Here is an 18,843-nt window from a genome sequence, read left to right on the forward strand (position 1 = left end):
TCTCCTTTAAATGAAGCATAAGTGAAAACTTTCATAACCTATTCATCATACAGCATGCATATTTGAAATGACCCTCTGCTGGCATAATCGGATTTGACAGCAAGTCATGAAAGAAAATTACATGGACCAAAAAAAGAAAGACGCCACCTCAGCTTTAATGACCACAGAACATCTTTCTCACACACTGTTTTATTCAACACTTATTTTGTAATCATGATTATTTGATCAGTGTAATTGCTCTGATGCACAGCTCGAGTTAAAGTCTCACTCAGAACGTTCTGCAGGCTCATCCGACGGCGGGAGGCACTTCCTGCATCAATTAAGCAATGTAAACGTTTAAGCTAGATATTCAGGGGGGCTGCGGGAAAGAGAAGCTTACTTAAAACAGTGAGCTTAAACATATGGCAGCCTTAAAATAAACAGAACATCATAAAGACGTGGGAAAAAAAAGTTCAATCATACTCCCACTACTTTATGGGTTTATGAGCAATGATGCATTGAAAAACAACAACAACAACAACACATTGTTGGAGGTATAAAAAAAGCTTTTAACAACAGAGCGTTTGAATTCACAGGACGTGTACATATGCAAACGCACTTATTAACCATGAAGTTTTGAAATGATCAGCTCACATTAAATACGTGTTAAGAAAATAAAGAGGAAAAACTGGGATTTACATTCTGGTCTCTGGCATGTAAACACTACGCGGTCCACGTTAGCAAAAGATCCTGAAGAACTCTCCACACATGCAGTTTGGCCACACATTCGCATAGCATTGAAAAGAAAAAGAAACACAAAGCATGAAATAATAAAGACGAGAGACCACGGAGAGAGATGAATAAAAAACATTTTAGTGCACACAAGTGATATCTATCTTACAGTCTTTAGAAAAGCACAGAATGATAATTTTCAGCGATGACCTCAGGAGGATAACTCATCCTCTCGTTTAGATTTCTTTATCAGCAGAGAAACACTGCGGTTGGCATTGAACAGACACCCTTGTGCTTTGGGCCACAGCAGAAGAACTACAAAACGGCCCAAGTTTGGCTCCTTATAAAAAAAAACGAAAAACGAATACAAGCCTCGAGTTTTCCCCGAATCCGACTGCCAGGAACCGGATCCCAGGCTGCGCGGAACAGATTAGATCGGCTCATCGTGATAGTCAATGGCGATTGTGTGTATGGACTCCTGATTGTCATGTTATAAAACAACATCCAAAAAACAAACTCGCAAGCCTTCCACAAAGAACACGAGATCTAAAAAACACGTTACATTTCAAAATATACAGAAAAATGAGCTTGAGATGTCGGTATTGTCTTTCCAAGCTAGCGACGCTTGAATTTGTCCACGAATGATGCATGAAGCACAGGTGACTCACCTTTAGTGTTCGTTCAAAAACACATACGATGCTCACGTTAAACGTGCGTCTGCATTCGTTTCTGCAGCGGTCGGGTCAGGTCCGAGTTTTGGGACGACGACTGTGAGTAGTGGGATGAAGACGACGCAGAGGCTTTGCTAGCTTTGTCGAACTGCACGTATCCATCCTGCTTGCTGTAGCTGCTGACACTGCTGTCGCACTGCGTGTCCTGGAACGAGCTGGAGTCGCTCAGAGATCCCCTCTGGAACTCGCGTTCGCACAGTTCGATGGAGCTGCTGCCCATGCCCAGCACGAAACGCTGGCTGTAGTCGTATAGGCGGTTGGGACCGGCACCCAGCGTGTTGTAAATATTGGTGTAAGACATGCCGGTGGGGACGCGGTGCTTCCCGAGGGTCGCCGTGGCAGGGTTTCGGACCTCTGTGTTCTGGTTGGCTGTCAGAGAAATGGTCGGGGTCGTCTGTTCTTTGAAGGTGTTCACACTGTAGTATCCATTGGTTGGATCCTATTAGATATAAATAAATACATTTCATCAATCATTTAACTCTTTCCTGACGGAAATTTCCGCCATTTATGAGACGACGCTTCCCCGCCATTGACAGAATTTTCAGGCTTTCTGTGTTTTCACTGTTATATGCTAGGGGGGCGCTATGACCCATCTTCTGAAAGAGTACTGAATCTCCGGATCAAAACACAGGCGAAAAAGAAGCAGAAACAAGCGATAGCATATATAAGCAAAACGTTACTGAATGAAATGTCGACCCAGGACGAGCTATGGGGACTGTGAAGCTTTGGGGGTGTTGATGGACTCGATCTACTCCATCTATGTTTTGATCATCGTTCTGAATCCCATTTGAATGTAGTCTTCGACAAAAATAATGTTTTCTCAGCTTTTTGATTAGAATGTTGCTTTTTTTAATGAAATTGACCCACATTCAAGTGTTGATAAAAAAGAATGTGTGAAGAATGTGTGTTTTTTAAAGCAGAGGCTCTGTTCTTTCTTTTGATATACTGCATATTCATACAACAAAATATTCTGGGGGCTATGACATTTTTGAGAAAATGATCAAAAATGCTGGTGGTAGCTGACACCTTTTTTTTTAAAAAAAACTCTGGCGAGGAAAGAGTTAATAATTTGAACACTTTCTATGCAAATAAGTAATTGGAAAAAGAATGGCAATGACTTAAATTACATATGCATGGCGCAGCGCTATGGTAGCAATAAATCATTAAACACATCAAATGAATCTTGCCATCTAAATAATCTGTTTATCCCAAAAACTGTTAGCACAATTATTCACTTTAGCAAACAATTATTTATATTACCGAACTTTTATAGTATACACCTTTCAGTCTGAATTAAAAGCTAAATGAGAGAAAAAGAAAAAGGAAACTGTAATTTTCCTCTCATGTATTTGTTAGCTGTAAAAAGCCAAGGTCAAGTTCAGCTCACACTAATTATAGGCAGCGTGACATGGAAATTAGGGAACAGACTGATAACTGTCCCACGCTAAGAAGATTACATGGTTTAGTGGTGTGAAACAGTCATCTCCAGCATAAACAGTCAAATCCTGTTATCAGCTAATTAAATGGGCCTTGACGCTTCTTGTCGGTATTAAATATGCGAAATAATCTCCATAAAAATTCACTCACATTTTATTTTTGGCCAATTTCTATATAGATAACATATATTTGCTCTCTCTTTTTAATCCTAGCGGCCTTGTGTGAGTGCTGAGGTGAAATAACTCAAGGATTCCTGGAAAAAAAAAATAGTATGGTGTTCACTTTTACTGCTGTCAGAGTCAAGGCCACACCTCTCTGATTGGGGGCCAATGGCTTATCGTACTAGATGGAATGGAAGATTGACGGTTGATGACGATTTTGCCTTAGAGGGATTGTTAAGGCAAGTGTAGAAAATAGGATGACCAAGTTGATTTTTTACTTGATTTGCCCCTGCAAAACTCACCACGACTGGTCCAAGTCTACTTTCAAGTCTTTATGATAGGAAAAATCTATATTTAAATAGAGGAAAAATCTATTTAAATGCTTTTACATTCTCCCAAGAAACTTTGTTCACTTCGCAAAAGTTTTGCGTTCCCTTAAGAAACTTTGTTCACCCTTAAGAAACTTTGTTCACTTCGCAAAAGTTTTGCGTTCCCCTGAGAAACATTGTATTCTCTTTGCAAAGGTTTTGTGCTCCTCAAAAGATAAAGTATCTTGGGGGAATGCAAGACTTTTGCAAAAGAAAGTAAAAGCATTTAAGTATCATTTTTCCTCCCATCTCATATGTTTCCATGTTCACTCCGCTACCGCAAAGATTACCAAAGGGACGCAAAACAATGCACGACAATGCAAAGGCATCAAAATAATTGTTTTCCTCCCATCTCATATTTTTCCATCCCCTCGCCCCTCCATAGGCTTGGTTCTTGAATCTATAGAATGTTTACACTTGTTTTATTGTCTGGCAGCTGAAAATCGTAAGTCTGATTGCTTCCAAATGTAACACAATTCACCATTCATATTCTTCATACGAGTTACACGATTGCGTTAAATACTGATGGTAAGGAACAGATTGTTTATGCTGATAAAAAGTCTAAAATCCTAAAATCCTTGTGGTCATTTTTTATGCTGTAGGTTAGATTTACAAACCCTGTTGCAAGACAATTAATTTAAAATACTTATATATCATTTCATACTTATCTAAAGGAAAGAATATGATGTTTTATCTTTGATAAATGTTTTTCTCTCTGCAAATGCCACTCAATAGAAAGTCACAAGTCAAAGTTTCCATCTCTTGTTAGTTACGCTTGCCTAAGCACATTTGACTAATGATGGATGCAGTGCCTTAAATGTGCATATTCCAAAGATCTTAACAAGCCCTTGAAATATTGAGCTTTTGAAATGATCTGAAGGGCTGAAAAGTTCCAGGCAAAAGTTCCAGACTGAAGTCTAGCCAAGTGGCTTTCATAAACGAATTAGCATGCACATTCAACCAAACGTCTCGGTATACTCTCAATTACCAGAGAACATAATGAAAACTTGCGCACTGGAGATCTGACATGCAGTCAGTCAGTATGACAACACGTCCACTTAGGAACATTTCTTTACAGACTCAGTAAAGAAAAAGAACGTGGCCAGGAATTCTGAAACAAGTCAGAGAGCGTGAGTTCCCCCAACTCTGCTTTATTAGATTCTGTGAGATTACGCGGCTGTTGTATTAAATCTGTTTTTTATGAGTGTGATGGAGAAATGACTCTCAGGGGTTCTTTAATGGTGACAGATGTGAGTCCTGCAGAGTTCTTCCCCCCTTATCTCCATCCCTCTGTTCATCACCTTAATGTGTTGTAGCTCCCTCTCCTCCTCCTGCAGGACCTCCAACTGTTTTAACACCGATTCTTGCTGAAACTCGGATCTCTCCATCTAAAAGCAGAGAGAAAGTGAGATGATGCAGTAGATGTGTGCTGAAGCACCAGTGACTGGTATTGATTTCAGCCTGTTAGCATGTACAGGAGAATTTCAGCATCTAGCAAGAACACAAATTCCATCAAAGCTGTGGTCTGATCTGAACCCGGTCAAAGTTCAGGGATGCTGCAGTGCTGTGATTTGAGTTCTGCAGGGGTAGATGGGAAGGAAGACGACAAAAAAACAACAAAAAAACAACCTTTACTCTGACAGAGACTTAAAGCGAGGACAAAACACGTGACAGTGACGTGGTTGTGTCCAGCGACGCAAAAAAGGCGGAGAAAATTATAGCTTTATGCAAATGAGCAACAATTATTTATGCAAACAATTCAGTGACCACCAATGGTAGTGAAGACGTGATCATTCCAGGCACATAATAAAATACGATGTGTGGGAAACCAGTGTCAAAATTGGCGTCATTCTGACCGAGTTTACTTTATGCACTGATAATCGTTCATCTGGTTCATGATGTAGCACTGCTAATATTTATATACAAACATGTTTTGAGTCTGAAAAGTCAAACGTTATCCTAAAGATGCAAGATATGATAGTGTATCTTGCTGTCTTTAGCCTCGTTTTTTGTTGTTGTAATGTTCTAATATTGCTTGTAGTTTGTCACTAGGTACCATCGCATTATTGGTCTTCTCACAAATGTATTGCCAGTAAAATTCTACAGGCTCTACAGGAGCCAATTTACACCTGCACTGGGAGCTGATAACATCAGAATAGCTGAGAAGAATGCTAACCAGATGTAAAGAAAGTAAGAGAAAAGTGGAGAGGGGGGATTAGGAGTGAAAACTCACCATCATTTGCTTCATGTTGCTGTGTTCTTCCGGTTCTCTGGCTGCATTATGGTCCTTATGGACAATCTCCACTCGAATGTCATTTTTAGCGGATACGACCCCTTTGAGATCTGGCAGAAATCATTCTGATTAGCCATAGTGACGCAAACCACACAATATCCTACAGCCTTTGCTGAGCTTTGACATGATTCTGAGACTCGTGAATGTGCAGCACTCGCTCGTGAACAACATGCATGTATATTTTCCCAGAACATGGCGGCTAATATGAAAGAGGTGAGAGAAGGGCTTACTTTCGCCTTTTAACGTGCCGGAGAGCTCTCGCTGCCGAGAGGAGAGTGACACTGGGAGTGATGACATCACCAGGTGCATGTCCTCTGTGGAGCACGGTCACAACATGCAAAGAAAGAAATATCAGTTGGTAAAAAATGAGGTCTTTACAGTCCTGGCCAGATAAAGTCAGGCTGCTGCTGGTAAGGAGCTGGAGCTCACCGCTAATGGAGGCAATTTGCGAACAGAAAGATAAGACAATAAAGACCTCAGATAGACTAAGACGTGAGTAAGCAGCGGGTGTGCTCTTATCATTGTGTGGTACAGTGATGAGGAAAATGTGGCTTGCCGAGCTACAAGCTACTGGAACCTTAAAGGAGCTTAACTACTGTCAAGCCTCCCTTTTGAACAGATGTAGCGGCATTACAGGTTAAAGTAGCTAACTACACCAAACTAATAATGCAATTTCAATTGAATACTATTACTTTATATAGTGAGAATTAGACCCTAAACTAAAGTGTTACTATATTTATATATATATAGCTAAATCTTTTTATTATTTATTTATGTATTTTTTAATTATATTCATTTCAGACTTTCCAGGAGAGTTTGCTCAGCTTTGTACAATATAACTTAATAAAGAGCGATGTAGTGTTTTGTCACGCTACACTGCTAATTGTTGGAAAACAACACTAATTTTGACAACATCTCAGCTGCCGTCATGCTACAGGAAAATGTAGTTAAGCAGTGCTCCTATTAATTAGTGCGTGTGTGGATGAAGTTGTGCTACAACGTGCAATACTACATCGCAAGTTGAGTCTAAAAACGCCGGGTGTCTCAGTGGACGTGCAGGGCGAGTCGCCTCTGTGTTTTCGGTCTCTGTAGAAACAACGAGCTCACTTACTCCTCTGCACTCGAGCGCAGCAGAAAGCCCCCAGGGTCCCAATGAGGACGATGAGAGCCAGGAAAGCTCCCACTGCAACCCCAATGATGACAGCCAAGCGCAAAGACCCTAAGGAGAACACAGAACCGCTGGGATCATCAGACAACCAGTGACAGAACGTAGAACCCATGCAACGTGCACAGTCCGGATCAGGAGCCTGTTTGTCACTTGAGGAGACATAATGAAGTCGTGTTCCAAGAGTCTTCGATTAAATCCTACGGGGATGAGCTGACCTCTTTGAATAACTCAGCTCTGCACCTTGGGAATCAGCTTTACTAAAGGAAAATGGGCCAGCATTTGAATAAAAAATACCATCTAATTTCATTAAAATATTTCAAAGAAATCATAAAGGATTAAGGGCTTTTTAAATTGGATCACAAATGGAAGTTCTGAATATGTCGGAATTCCATTAAGGAAATCCACAGATTTAAGTAGGTGACATTTACCTGAATAAACAGACTATGATCCAGTCTTTGCCCTAATGCTCTGAAAAATCAGGGTACTTAATCACTGCGAGACGCGAGTAAAACAGACTCGCACACACTTGAGGCACACGCACGCACGCACGTAACTTGATTATTACCTTGCTCTTTGAGGCGAATGATCTCGGTGTCAGAGCCGAAACTGTTCCAGGCTGTGCAGTTGTAGATGGTTTGGAAGTCAGCAGGGACGATGTTGCTCATGGTGAGGGTGGAGATGACGCCTTCCTCTGTGCTCACGGTCTCCACGGTATAACGGCCCGATGTTCCTGATTCCAGCACTGTTTCTTTCCACGACCATGCCTGCATAAAAGAAAAAATTCTGTAAATAATGCTGATAAATAAATAAATATTGTTTATATCATTTTATGGTGTGTGTGTGTGTGTGTGGGAACACAAGTATGCATTTCAGGGCAGTTCTGCTATTATGAAATACTCTGTTTTCTAAAGTCGAGCCCACAAGCACAGCAGGTCAGTTGGATTAATGCACTATTTAGTTCAAATAGGCCTAGACTGAAAAAATGCTTTTGCGGTTCAGTCCATTCTGCCTCTTCCCAGCATGCATCGAGTCATGAATAATTAATACGGTTGCATTGTCTGACGGTTTGCCAATTTGATTTACACTCGTTGGTCTGTGATGTCAGGAGGAGTTTGTTCCTCGATTTAAAGTGATTGATTGTTTCATGCAAGTGTTAAAGGTCTGTGTGTGGTGGTATTTTTTTTTTAGTTTATTTTTTTATTTTTTTGCCTCGTGAGAGGTCACGTGATGTTGTCAATAGTTCTGGACAACAAGTACTTTAGTCTCCTTCACATTCATCTAGAAAACATGAGTTTAAGCAGATAATAAAACTAACAATTTAATGTTGCATAAAACTCTTTGAGTTGCTATAAATAATTATATAATTTAATATTACAGTAGAAGTCATGGCAACTTGACATTTTAAATTCAGTCAAGACATTTATTTTAAGAAAAGGATATTTTTTTTTTTTTTTCGTGCACGAAACACCAGCAGATACGCTGTATGAGACGGAGTTCTGTTAAAGCCCCACTATGTAGGATTTCCGTTTTGGTCAAACAACGACCCCTAGAGTTGCTGTGGACTACTTGTATTTAACGTTACTGTCGTAAATACCACTCACGCAGAGCAGTCTCTTCACTCACGGCCTGATTCCCTCCCCCCTGTATACCGGTCCCCGTTCAGTCGGATAGAAGCTGTAACGAGTGGAAATAAGGTGTGGCCCCTTTAAGAGCTGCGCGCGCCCTGTTTAACTTTCGGCAGTCTGTATTGTATGTGCGCCTCGAACACCCCGTAAGCGGGTTGTTTCTGTTTGACGCTCATTCTTGTCCTATTTTTGTCTATCAAGTAATGCTGTGGACGGTAGAACGTGTGACAGACAGTTACACAAGTTCGATTGGGGAATAAACACAAATCGTCGGACATCGAACAAGCACAGCTAGCCTCCGAAGATGTCTACTAATCCATCAACAAGAACGCCAGGTGCTTGTCCGAGTGATATACAATATAAGCAATATACTTACAAGTCCAACAGCATGTGAGGACGTGTTGGGGGAAGTGAGGTAGCCTATGCCGTAAAGCAGTCGAATTTTGTAGTTCTTTTTGTGCGCGGGGGTTACTACCCGAACCCCGAAGTTTAAAAGTACGATTAAAAACTATACAAACCCCGTCAGGCTATGGCAGACGTGTCATTCAACCTATTTTAAGTCGATGTACCATCACAAGGGTTTTGGAAATATATTATGAAGGTTGAAAAGTTACTTAGTGTTACTTTAAAGGGACTCAAACCACTGAAATAAACCCAGACACTCAAGTGATAAATCCTGTTCAATAGATCTTCAATGCTTTAAAAGACCTGAAATCTAAAGTCTAAAAGCATCAACCTGTTTCATGGAGTCATATTTTGCTCCTCTTAACTGTTTATCATCAAAAAAGATGGTTGTCTCGAGTAGCACTCAAAATCTTAGGAGTTGATAAGATTTTTGAAAGGCTTTTGAAAGAAGTCTTTGATGCTGATCAAAAATGCAGTAAAACAAAATATTGTGAAATATGATTAAAATTTAACTGTTTTAGTTGAATATATTTTAAAATGTCATTTATTTCAGTGATGGCAAAGCTGAATTTTCAGCATCATTACTCCAGTCTTCAAAGTCACATGATCCTTCAGAAATCATTCTAATACGCTGATCTGGTAGCATTTCTTGTTATTGAAAACAGCTGTTTTCGTAGAAACCTTTTTTTTTTGTCTCTACAGTCACTTTTATCACTTTAATGCGCCCTTGATGAACAAAAGTATTAATTTATTAAAAAATATCTTCCTGACGCCAAACTTTTAAAAGGTAATGCATATAAGCATTATTATTATTAACATTTTAATATCATATTTTAATTATATATAAAAAAAGTATGTGAGTAACATTAAATATTGATTTGAATAATGACAACATTAAATAATGTTTGAATATTACTGACATGATTCAGAAATATTTGAGCACTAAATACATAGAATGATTGATAGATGGAAAAGATAGATGATAGATGGAAAACATTATTATTATAAAATATTTATTATCACATCACATTTTCTAATTACTATAATAATGTTATATTTTAATAATACAACAAGTAAGTGGACAATGAGGTATTGATTTAATGATTCAGAAATATTTTTGACCAAATACATAGATTGATTGATAGATGGCTAGATACTGTAGGACTCACAATGCGGTCCGGAGGAGGAGTGCTGCGGATGAAGCACTTGATCTGGCCCTTCTCCCCGTACAGCGCCTGCTGCGTCTGTGTGCTGGAGATGGTGGGAGGTCCTGAAACAAACAGCAGACTGTTAAACTTCCTGTCTGACAGATGAACCGCCTGCACACCACATCAGCACACATCCTCCAATAAGAGTAAACTTCTGCATGCAGTATTTCACTGCTTCTAATTCACTGACCGCTCGCAAACAAGTTTAAAACCAGCCTCTAAATGCCCAGTGAGTATTTAAATGAAGTCATTGTTATTCTTTTCAGAACAAACATGCTTTCATTCTATTTATATTAGGCTCATTATAGATTGTGCTTTATTCACATAACTCAGTGCTATTTGGCTGGCACAGTTATCAATGCACTATTACGGTAAGTTTCCTTTTAAAGAGATGTTCATGTACATTTTCCATTGATCACTGCATTCATTAAACGATGATCAAATCATGGAAAAAAGGCACACATATAACCAGGTACACATCCAGACAAGATCCGATTCAGGTGTCTGAATTGTACTGTAATGGCTACATTCACAACATATTTTTTCAGGCACTTAAACAAAACGAGAGTAAGACAAACATAGCAGCAGCAAATCCTTCCTTAGTGAACTGTTAAACACTTAACACTTTACCCTTGAACAGCTTAAAGTATAGCAATGTAATGGAAGTAGCGACAGATAATTTCTTTCGTATTGTGACGATTGTGATTTCATCCGAATGAAACAGATTACGGGTGGGTGATATGACCAAAATCTTACATCATGATACGAATCATTTTATTTCACGATAATTATATATATCATGATATAGTTATTTTTGCTTCAAATAACGTTTTTATGATATTTAAATTGAATTCCAATTTCAAAATCACATAAAAAAAACTAACAAAAAAATCAAGCTTGTAAACACTAGAAATAAAAGCCTACAATAGAACAAAGCAGGTTTATTAGGCTGCTGTCACTTTAAGAGCGAACGCACTGATCTAATATACTGATACACATGCACTTTCTTTCTCAACCATTTACGTTCTTATGACATAAACGACTTTGTTTATGAGGATACTCACAAAGACGGGCATTTTGACATGTAAGTGTGTATTTGGCTGTTCAAGCCCAGTGTTGCTCAAAAAAGAACTCTAGGCGGTAAGTTCAGCCCTCACGGACTGTATGAACAGTGGCTTTGTGTGTGCAGGTTTCAGGTGTGGGCGCTCAAAAACAGTCTCTCAGATTGCATATACCGAAATGAGTTCTCTTTCGCTGCTAATTGGACTTAAATGGTTTAAAATCACTTGTTTTTAAACAGCAAGGCTTAAAAACGCATTCAAACTATAAGCTTTTGAGACGGCACAGAACGGCAACTTTACGTGAGCGTAACTGCAATAGAGACAATAGTCCAAAATCTCTACCGGTTGACAAATTTCAACAGGTTAATCGTGTCTATCGGTATATCGCCCACCCCTAAAACAGATTATCAAAAAAAAAAGTAGGGTGGAGCTAGATTAAGTGGACTTGATTATGTTACTAGAGTAAAACCTGACGTTTCACATTTTAATACAAATTAATGTAAACAAACAAAATGAAACCAATGAAATCATGCCACATATAACGGTCAAATTTACTGAAAAGATCCACCTCAAAGAATTATTTGATTGTACATGTACATCACTACTTTTCTCACGAATTCACAAAAGAGAGCTAAGTAGGATGTTAAGATTTGTTATTCGCTGAATAAAAACTCATTTTTAATCTGTTTCTCACTCAAAGCTATCATATTACTTGAACATGGATTGCATGGAACACTTTTATGGTGCTTTTTTTTGTCATTTGGAGCTTGACAGTTCCAGTGCTCATTATACTGAAAAGTGGCATGATATTCTCCAACCATTTACGTTTTGTGCTCCACGGAAGAAAGAAAGTCATACAGGGTTGGAATGACATGATGGTGAGTAAATAATGACAGAATAATGACTCTTCCCATTGCGTCTTATTCAACAAAACTGGAAATAATGCTTAGAGTAAACTTTAATTTCATAAACAATTAAAAGTGAAAGAGAAAAGAGGGAGATCAAATCATAATAAATATAATCATAACATTTCCATTTCTCCATCCACAGCAGATTGAGGTTCATTATGTGTCTCTATACGAAAACAGATTTTCATTTTAATTGGAATTCGGGTGTCTCTGTGCGCGAGTACTAGCCCATCAATTACAGATCCCAGCAGTGTGCAGGAGTCTTCTGTACACACCGGAGCACCGTCTCTCTGGAGAGAGCGAGACAATGCTCTCACTTTCTCCAGTACCCTCTTAATCACACGTGCACTCAAAGGCTGCAGTCGGGCAGAGGGGTGGGACGCTTTTACCGTGCTCTTCCAGTGGCAGTCTGCTCAGATCGTGTCCTCTGGGGGAGCCAAACAAATCTGACAGGGGATCATGACCATAAATGAGGGCTGTAATTAAACAGCTTTATCTCTCAGGCTCAGATGGGAAACAAGCAAGGAGAGAAAGCGGGATGTGAGACCAAACCGCACGAGGAAGCTGGCGTCACACGTCTCGCTCCGTGCCTGGTGGGAAACAGGGAGGCCTGATCATCTAATTTAGCATATTATCAAAACAATTAATTATTATTTAAAATATATACATTTATAATCAAGGATACACATTAATTTATACAATGAATTAACCAAAAATCAACATTTAAAAGAGTGTCTATCAGTGGTTCTCAACCAGGGGGCCTCAATAAACTTCAAAGGGAGCCACAGAACGGAAATTATTATTAAATATATAATAATATATTTAATTATAATTTCCATTACAAACCTTTATTACATATTAAAAAGTTTAGCTCTAATCTAAATTAAAATGCAAAAAAAAACCCCATAAAATCAAAGTGTGAACTAAAATCATGCTTTTTGTTTTCCCTCAGTAATTAATGTTTTTATTGAAGAACAGTACTGTTTATATTTCTATTTGTAGTAATGAACAGAACATAACTTCTTGAATCATGAATCGTGTTAAATTTGTTGTAACACTTTATAATAAGGTTCAATTCATTAACATTAGTTAACTACATTAGTTAACATGAACTAACAATGAAAAATACTTCTAAAGCATGTATTAATCTTAATGTTAATTCCAACATTTACTAATACCTTATGAAAATTAAAAGTTGGAACTGAGCTAACATGATCATGTCCAGTAACATACCACTGGGCAGTTGTAGAACATTAAACAAAGATGCATAAAAACTGTAACAAATGTATTGCTCATTGTTAGTTGATGTTAGCCAAGTTAACTAATGGGGCCTTACTGTAAAGCGTTAACAAAATAATTAACCACGTTAATGGTCAAAACGGTTGAGAACCACTGCCAGAAACAATGTCACAGGGGTGCATTTGGTTTCCTTTTATTTTGCAATTGAACTTAAACTGTTGTAAAGGGGCTATACAGATTAACATTCCTCCTTTCTTCACTTTCAGCTTCTAGCCAGTAAGAAGACTAGTCTAAAAGGTGGACAGAAAGCAGAAGTGAGAGAGGGTGCTCAAAAAAACATAACCATTAGCTCTAGGACTATTTATTTTCCGTGTGGGCACACAACCTCTTAAAACTTCCACGTTCAACAACACTTCCATAACATGCTACTGAAATGGCATCCTAAGTTGTTAATGGGTGTTTGGTTTCCTGTTTATTTTAAGGAGAACTGAGGTTAATCCAAAACCGTGATCCTATCAGAACTGAGTTGGTTTGTTTTGTTTCTTTCTTGTTTTTTTTTTTTTTTGGAGATGAAGGTGCAGAAATAGGAGCTCTTTTTAAAGAAGTTTAAAAGCACCTCTTTTTCTTAGACGAGGGTCATGAGCTATGAAGAGATGGCAGAAATATCGATCCGTTTCTGTGAAGGGCCTCATTCATCATCTGTGTTTGTCAAAGAGATGCTCTTGCAGCCTAATGGACTCTAATGTGGCTATTCATTAATTATCTATTATAATATCAGTAATCATATTTCCCGTTCATCATCTGCCTAATCCATCTAATTTCTGGTATTTAAGCACTAATGTGTCTCCTCTGTTTATTAGCATATGGCTGCACAATTCTTAAAGAGACAGTTCACCCAAAAACATAAGTTCTGTCACTTACTCACCCTCATGTCGGTCAAAACCTATATGACTTTCTTTCTTCTTAAATTATAAAATTGTATATTTTGAAGAACAACTTTGAAGCTTGGCATAAATAATGACAGAATATTAACATTGAGGTGAAATTTAAAGGAATAGTTCCCTTTGTAACCAACCTTGTAACCTGAGTATCTGCATTATCCAAATGGCTTGATCATCACGGACATGAACAAGTTTACAAAACTTGGTGTTGCTTCATTATTTGCATGTTCACATCCTAAGCAAAAATTAATTGATTATAGAATAGGAGCAGATATGGGTCATCATTGAGAACCATCTCTGGCAATGAGGTGACTGAGCTACATTATCACATAGACCTTAACTATATGGTTCTTGATTTGCATCAGGAACACAACTTCATTTACATTGTGGGCGGTTTTACAGACTGCATAAAATATTTGGCTTTAAAAAGTGCAGTCTTACTGAATCCAAAGTACTTTGTATACTTTGTCAGTGCTACATTGTGATAAAGACCTCAAGAGTGACCTTACATCCTTCCGTTGAACACAAAAGAGGATTTTGGCATTTGGCAGAATTTTTAAGTTTCAAAAATGACCATTAAAGTATCACAAGATCACAAAAGTAGTCTATACAACCCATTGCTTCCCAAGTCTTATGAAGCAATTTTATACAATAGCTTTTTGTGAGGAACAGATTAAAACAGGTTGAAAATCTTTCCTTTCGTTACAGCTCTCTCTCTCTCTCTCTCTGCATTGTTAAAAATGATGTGAGAAGAAGTGAAGAACCAGATTTTTAAGGATGCCAAACATCATTTGGTCCCAATGTATCTTATAGCCGAATAACATTTTAAACTTAAAGGAATAGTTTACTCAAAATTTTTAATTCTGTCATCATTTACTCACCCTCAAGTTGTTTCAAACCTGCATGAATTGCTTTCTTCTGCTGAACACAAAAGAAGATATTTTGAAGAATGTCGGTAACCAAACAGTTGATGTCAATGGGGGTACTCTTTGTTCCTTACACAAAGGCTTCAGAAGACTTAAAATTCGGTGCGCAAGTCAAACAGACTACTTTTTTGGCACTTTTAAGCTGCTTTTTTGTCATTTCTGGAGCTTAACATCCTTCAAAACATCTCTTTATGTATTTCACAAGAAGATACAAAGTAATACAGGTTTGGAGTGACAAAAGTGGAAATGATGGCAGAATTTTCATTTTTGATTGGATAATTCCTGGATTAGACTGGATTAGAAACAATGACTCAAGGAGGTCTGCAGTCACACACGCCGACCAGACCCAGACCTCAACCCTGTAACACCACAAGAGGAAAAACATCAAAAATTAAGAATTCATAGAGCGTTGAACAGGCTTATTGCCTCACAGGAGCAGGCCAGTGTTATTGCAAAGCCCTTAGGACTTAAAAGTTTCCATCAAAACAAATGGATAAAGCATACAAAGCTCCATAACATTTTTTTCATGAGCTACTCTAGAGAGAGAATAACCAATAAAATAACGCCTACAGCAAGACAAAGCAAAACAACCAAAACACATATATGTATATGGTCTTTGCTGGTGCTGGTGTTATTTGAGCTCCCAAGAATGGCCTGTGATTTTTTTATTACATTTTAGGGAAAGACACTTCTTGAAGTGTGGGTAAATCAATATGCCCATATTGATTCAGAAACCTGGTAGAGTCCTTTAAGCAAATCACTCGGCCTCATGTGCCCCGGGTCTGTCATCTATTGACGAGCGAGAAGAAATGATGAGAGCGGTTCAAGATCATCTCTCCTGATTACGGCGCCCATATCTCTGAGGGTCATAGAGCATGTCTCTGTTATTGCAAAGCTAAACAGTGTAGAAAACATCCCCTTTACCCCGAGCGAAATGTGGCCTGATCCTACTTTTGAGAGGCTCTTCCAGCTCTTGTGAGTCAAAGCAATCAAAACCCGAAGCAAATGAGAATTTGTTGAAGGGTCCAGATCAGACCGACAGACTGCATTTATACAAAGCGTTTAAAGTATTTACCATTGACAGTAAGCATGACCTCCTTCTCTCCCACTCCTACTCGCGGCACCACAGCTCGACATACGTATTTCCCAGCGTCCTCCTGTCTCACTGCCTTCAGTGTCAAGGTGTTCTCATTACTTAGCACCTGCAAGGTAACAGATGTTTGGGAGAAAAAAAAACACAACGCCACAGTCTGAGCAACTTCGTAGATATCATTAAAAAGTTTTATCTTCCTTGTCTTTTTTTTCTTTTCTGAAGCAAATACATGAAGCAGAACTGCTTCTATAATTAATCTTCACTGTAGTCAAAAATACAGCCTCTTGCTTGAGATTTGACTTCATCTCAACATCAGTTGTGAGATCCTAACAGATGACGACCCAAACAAACACAATGTGCACTACTGAGGGTCCATTAGCCCATGAAAACAGTTCCGTCACATGTATGTCATTTTAATTCATCATATCCAGATGGAGAATTAAGTCAGGGTTGTGCGCCATTGAAAAAATTGATTGAGAATTCATTTTAAAGGTGAAGTACGTAAAAAATTGAATGTTAAATTACTTTATCTTAAGCCAGTTTATTTTTCATTGATTGCTATTAGTATGCCATTCATGGGTTTATCTCAGCCTCAAGTTTAAACATTGAGACCTCCAGGCACCATATAAACATTGAGAGTGGTCCGCTCAGATCTGTCAATCTCTTTCAAGCTTATCCTATAGCGTGAGTTTGGGGCGTGGCTACTGTAGCAGGCGGAGCCAGAGGGTGTTTAGCTGCTGTGGGACCATGACTGATGCGTTACATGGGAAAAAGATATTCAGCTTCAGTTACAGAAGAGCAAGCCAAATTTAACTGCATTTAGACCTTCAAAGATTAATCAGGTCAAAGCAAACAAGACATTGCAATTAAAACACTCTTCAATGGATATTCAACATCATCATGCACCCATTCAGAAAGACAAATGTTCCAGTTTGTATTGTTTACTTTGATGTGTCCAGTGTAGACAGACTCAAACAGCTGTGGCGCGTCATGTCAAAAAATGCGCACAGTGCAGAAACGTTGGATCGGTTTATTATAAGGGAGACGCTCGCGTTCACTCTAGACAGAGCGATACTCAATTGCTTAATCATAACACATAGCAACATAGCTAAAAGTATTCCTAATATGTTAGACCTCTTATATTTTTATTGTTAACTAAAACTAAAACTAAATCTAAGTACTGTACATTGTTGTTAATTGGAGTGAAGCTTAAAGGTGCTCTAAGCGATTTTTAGGCCAAAACATTTTTTGTCACATACAGCAAACATCTCCTCACTATCTGCTAGCTGCCTGTATCTTGAACACACTGTAAAAAAAAAACGCGGTCTTTGTAGAAGCCCAGCTCCACAAACGGCAAGAAAAACAAACTGGCCCAGCCTGGACCATGAAACATAACAAACAGTGTTCCAGCCAATAACCAACAAGAATGATTTGGGGGTGGTGGTTGGGGGGTTAGTGCGCATGCACATGAAGGGGGGTGTGGGGAGTGGAGGAGAGAGAAGCATGAAGAGGGAAGTTAGCTAGAGGAGAGATGTCCTAAACAACGACTAATGTTAACATTTTATATTCCTGAGAATTTTTATATGGCCGACACACGACCAAAGAGACGACGTTCTGATAAACAAATAACAAAGAATAGGGAAAAGAAGAAGGAACGCGCAAAGTCCCGAATTTACATCGGAAAAGCATTCAAAAGGTGGCGAGAACTCCGCCGGCAGAAGGGCTTCCAATCAGACATTCAGGTGGCTCTGTTTTTGCTGGACAGGTGGGTAAATCCAGTTTTTCTTTTTTAATGGTTCATGACTGTTTCAGGAAGCACGGAAGGGAGGGGGAGGGGGAGGGGGAGGGGACGGGATGAGGAGGAGGGAGGGAGGGTTGAGCTAACCTCCGTTTTATTAGACAATACCTTGAACGTCAACAAGAAGTGACGTCACTCAAAAAATCGTCACTCGCAGAGCACCTTTAAATAAAATCTTAATATTAGATGAAAAACTTAAATTAAACGAAAATTACAAATGTTCCCTTGGCAATTAACTGAAATGCGTTTAAAAAAAGTCAAAGCACTAATATTACTAACTGGAAATAATTATAAAAAATTAAATAAAAAAATATAATGTAATAAAAAAAAAACAATAAAAATGACAAAAGCACATAACAAAATTACTAAAACTTGAATGTAATGTAAACTATAAAAAAGGAAAATATAAAAATGAAAGCTAATTCAAAATATTATTAGGACTATAATAGTATAAATTCATAGATACATTTTCTGAGTAGTGCAGAGAAAAGTACGTACGACTCCATGGCCCCTTTTCATCCAGACGATGGTGAGCGAAGGGTTTCCAATCCAAGCGCAACTGAACACGGCATCAGAACCCCGGTCCACCTGGAGGCTCTGGGGATCAGCAGCCAGACGAGGGCCGACTACATACATACATTCAGAGAAGAAAGTCATGTAGGTTTGAAATGACATAAAATCATTTTTTTTAAATCATAAAATATGAAATCATAAATCGTTTTGGAATAAACCATTCCTTTAAGATATAAAATGAAAAGAAACATATTTAT

General features: G+C 38.5%; 1 protein-coding gene across 1 annotated transcript in view; it reads right to left on the reverse strand.

The window, feature by feature from the left end:
* Window positions 1–135: 135 nt before the first annotated feature.
* The window catches only part of kirrel3a (kirre like nephrin family adhesion molecule 3a), a 130,190-nt gene continuing 111,482 nt past the window's right edge, over window positions 136–18,843 (reverse strand). The window contains exons 8-16 of the mRNA XM_084400447.1: window positions 18,572–18,699; window positions 16,258–16,384; window positions 10,069–10,169; window positions 7,435–7,633; window positions 6,813–6,920; window positions 5,932–6,015; window positions 5,642–5,751; window positions 4,710–4,796; window positions 136–1,881 (exon numbers count right to left, since the gene is read on the reverse strand). Coding sequence (XP_084256573.1) covers window positions 1,417–1,881; window positions 4,710–4,796; window positions 5,642–5,751; window positions 5,932–6,015; window positions 6,813–6,920; window positions 7,435–7,633; window positions 10,069–10,169; window positions 16,258–16,384; window positions 18,572–18,699 — 1,409 coding nt within the window. The 3' untranslated portion in view covers window positions 136–1,416. The remainder of the gene's footprint in view (window positions 1,882–4,709; window positions 4,797–5,641; window positions 5,752–5,931; window positions 6,016–6,812; window positions 6,921–7,434; window positions 7,634–10,068; window positions 10,170–16,257; window positions 16,385–18,571; window positions 18,700–18,843) is intronic.

This window comes from Rutilus rutilus (genome assembly GCF_951802725.1).
Source record: "Rutilus rutilus genome assembly, chromosome: 25".
Classification (NCBI taxonomy): Eukaryota; Metazoa; Chordata; class Actinopteri; order Cypriniformes; family Leuciscidae; genus Rutilus; species Rutilus rutilus.